Source organism: Emiliania huxleyi (assembly GCF_000372725.1).
Source record: "Emiliania huxleyi CCMP1516 chromosome Unknown EMIHUscaffold_140, whole genome shotgun sequence".
In the NCBI taxonomy this organism is placed as follows: Eukaryota; Haptophyta; order Isochrysidales; family Noelaerhabdaceae; genus Emiliania; species Emiliania huxleyi.
Window position 1 is genome coordinate 194,759 of NW_005201191.1, and position 3,474 is coordinate 198,232.

Genomic DNA, 3,474 nt, shown 5'->3' on the forward strand with positions numbered 1-3,474 from the left:
GAGGAGCCGCCCCCCGCCCCCGCCGCCGCCGCCGCCACTGCCCTTCTCCCCTCGCCGCCCTCCTCGTCGCCGTCGCCATCCACCTCCTCAATCAAAAAGCCGCCGCGCCTGCGCTCGCCCCGCTGCGCTCCGCGCGCCGCGCCCGCCTCCGCGCCCGCCTCCGCGCCCGCCTCCGCGCCCGCCTCCGCGCCCGCCTCCGCGCCCGCCTCCGCGCCCGCCTCCGCGCCCGCCTCCGGTGGGGGCGCCGCCTCCGCGCGCGCCGCCTCTTCGCGCCGCTCGCGCTCGCCCTCGATCGTGGCGAGCCGAAGCTGCTCGGCCGCCTCCTTATTGTGGGGCTCAACCTGCGGCCGCCGAGCCGGCAGTGACGGGGCAGGTGAGGCGGCCACGGGGGGGCGGGGGAGGGGGGCGGCGGCGGCGGCGGGAGGAGAGGTGGGGCGGAGGAGAGGTGGGGCGGAGGAGAGGTGGAGAGGTGGGGCGGTGGAGAGGTGGAGAGGTGGGGCGGAGGAGGAGAGGAGGGGTGGAGGAGAGGTGGGGCGGAGGAGAGGTGGAGACGTGGGGCGGAGGAGGAGAGGTGGGGCGGAGGAGGAGAGGTGGAGAGGTGGGGCGGAGGAGAGGTAGAGCGGAGGAGGAGAGGAGGAGAGGTGGAGAGGTGGGCGGAGGAGAGGTGGGGCGGAGGAGGAGAGGTGGAGAGGTGGGGCGGAGGAGGAGAGGTGGGGCAACCTCGAGCACACGACGCAGGTCCTTGATTGCAGCCGCTGGCTGACCCAAGCGGCGGCGCGCGATCGCGCGCCGCAGCCGCGCCTTGGTGAAGCCGTCGTCGAGGCTGAGCGCGGCGTCCGCGTCGGCGACGGCGAGGCTGTTCGAGCGCAGCTTGAGGTTGCACAGCGCACGGTTCGCGTAGACGGCGGCGTTGCCCGGGTCGAGCCGGAGCGAGTGGGTGTAGTTGACTGCGTGGGGTGCGGGGCAGCGGGGGTGATTGCCGAGTGCGGGGCGGGTCGGGCTGGCAGCGCCGCTGACCGATCGCTTTCTTGTACTCTCCAACCTTGTACTGCTCGTTCCCCTTTTGCTTCTCGGCGAGGGCTCGCCTGCCGCACACGCAGAGCGCGTGTGAAAGAGCCGCACACACAGCATCCGCTGAAGCCTGGGCAGGCGGGCGCGCCTCTCCACCTCGACACGTGGCATCTCGCGCAGCATCGCCGCGGTCAGACCGGCCGGCAGGCCGTCGCTCTCGTCCCCAGCGCCGCCTCCACCCGCCACAACGGTGCCGCTCGCCTCACGATCGACCTTTGCCGCCTCCGCGTCCGCGTCGTACTTGTCCCACTCGGCAAAGTACTCGTAGGCGTGCTTGCGGCGGGCGGGCGGCGCTGGCCCGCCACGGGCATCCGAGTCGCCTCTGGCGTCATCCGTGTAATAGCCGACGCCTTTTGGGCCCTTCTTGAAGACGAATCCCGGCCGCACACCCGTGAAGGTGGCCGATGCGACAAAGCTAGCGGGCGCTGGCGCAGAGGCGACCGCTTCGTCGCCGTCCCAGATGGCTGATGCGTCTGCCGGCGGCTCGGTAGGCGCCTTGGCAGGCGCCTTGGCTGGCGCGCCCTGCGACGAGGCGGACTGGCCACGGATTGGCGGGAGAGCGGCGGAGGCAGCAGACGACGGAGCTGCTTTGCGCAAGAGGTCGTCCTTGGCCGCGATATCGCCGAGGAAGGCACTGAGGTCCTCGATGACCGCCATGTCGTTTACTCGCGCCGAGGAGCGAGGTCGCTGAGAGGCTGGCTGAGAGGCTGGCTGGTCGACGCGTTCACGAGCGTTGCGAGCGGCGAGTTTCTTTTTTAGTGTAGCAGTGTAGAAAGGCGAGAGAGTCCCGTGCCTAGTGTCGTGCGAAGACCAGGCGCCACCAACGTCAGCAGGAGTGATTCGGTTCCAAGGTATGGCCAATCTGCTCTTCGACGCGATTGCCGGAGGGTGGCCCTCGCAAGTATCGCAAGAACGACACGGCCCATGCAATGTGCGCAGCCCTACATATCAAGGAGCGCCGAGCGCCGATGCATAATTAGTTTTTACCCGTCGTTTCGGCACGCCAAACTGCGCGCTTGCAGGACTAAGAGAGAGAAGCGCGGCGCGAGGTTCGGGCCACCAGCCGCGGCCAGCTAAGTCCCACCAACAGACCTGGGCGCGCGCAACGATTATGAGCCGGGCTTCTGCCATTTTGCCGCACTCACCGCCCATGCCGCCAATTATCCCCTTTCCCTCGCGTCCGCCAATATTCCCTATGGACGTGTTTGGCCGGCAAGAAAAATGCAGCGGGAAAAGCTCTCTATCTATCGAAGTAAAGCTGTGCAATGGGACGTATCAACAAGGCAGCGAAACAAGTTGTGCAGGGCCCTGCCCACCGATTCCACCGCCCGGCGGTCCTTTTCCAGGGACAGGGTTGGTTTGTCCCGCTCGAGAGGAATTCAATCTCGCTAGTATCCGGCCAAACGACCTCATACGGGTCTATGTGGAGTTGACAAATGAAGCTTTCTATCGCGATTTGACTGATCCTAATCCAGAATGCTCGGTACTCGACGGCACCAAGTGCCGGAAGGTGTTCGTAAACGCTACCCTTCTGGAGAATGCCACGATGTATGTGAACTTTGCAGTTTTGATGAATGGTGGTGGTGATCTGAATAACGTGATATGGAGCATACTAGACTACATACCGGATCGCTCAAACGGGGTGGACTTAACGCGCTACGAGCCCATCCTTGATGACGCGTGTATCCCTGAACAGGCTTACAGAGACGCGCCGGTATGCGGGAGAATCGTATCTCTGCCTAGTCCAGGACGCGCCGCGCCAGCAAACCCAATGGGCGATCTCGGCTTTGGAACCTTCTATCTTGTCGCCAATCATGAGCCAAGTGCGGGATCGGGACACGTCCAACTCAGGGGGGCCCTGTACGACGAACCGGGCATGTTTCAGAGCAACGACTCTCGATGTGAAAGCCAAGTTTCAATGGCAGCGCAAGGCACTACGAACCTTTACTTCGTGATGCCTCCACCGCCGTCTCCGCCACCGCCGTCTCCGCCGCCGTCGCCACCGGAGCCGCCCTCGCCTCCACAGCTGCCCTCGCCGCCGTCGCCACCGCCGTCGCCTCCCTCCTCGCCGCCTTCTCAGCCGCCGCCAAGCCCCCCGCCGCCGCCGAGCCCCCCGCCATCCACGCCACCGATTCCCCCGCCATCCCCTCCTCCACCCTCGCCTCCGCCGCCCCTGCCACCGCCGCCCTCACCGCCTCCGCCCTCACCCCCGCCTGCGGGCCAACCCGCCCCCGCGGCAGCTTCCCGGATCCGAGTCTGGCAACAATTAGTCAGCGGAGGGTGTGACCGAGGGGGGCTGGGAAGACTACAAGCCGTTCGTCCCCCGGCGTCTCGCTGAGTTCCCAATCACCAAATGGGCATGGGTGCCAAGGGAGGGTTCCGTTTTTTTCGGGCCCCCCCCCC

General features: G+C 66.8%; 1 protein-coding gene across 1 annotated transcript in view; it reads right to left on the reverse strand.

Moving 5' to 3' along the window:
* The window catches only part of EMIHUDRAFT_110807 (hypothetical protein), a gene marked incomplete at both ends in the record, with an annotated part of 4,282 nt that extends 2,554 nt beyond the window's left edge, over positions 1-1,728 (reverse strand). Inside the window, 4 exons of the mRNA XM_005787636.1 lie at positions 84-341; positions 721-947; positions 1,018-1,085; positions 1,127-1,728. Of these exons, the coding sequence (XP_005787693.1) occupies positions 84-341; positions 721-947; positions 1,018-1,085; positions 1,127-1,728 (1,155 nt within the window). The remainder of the gene's footprint in view (positions 1-83; positions 342-720; positions 948-1,017; positions 1,086-1,126) is intronic.
* Between the last annotated feature and the right edge of the window lie 1,746 nt (positions 1,729-3,474).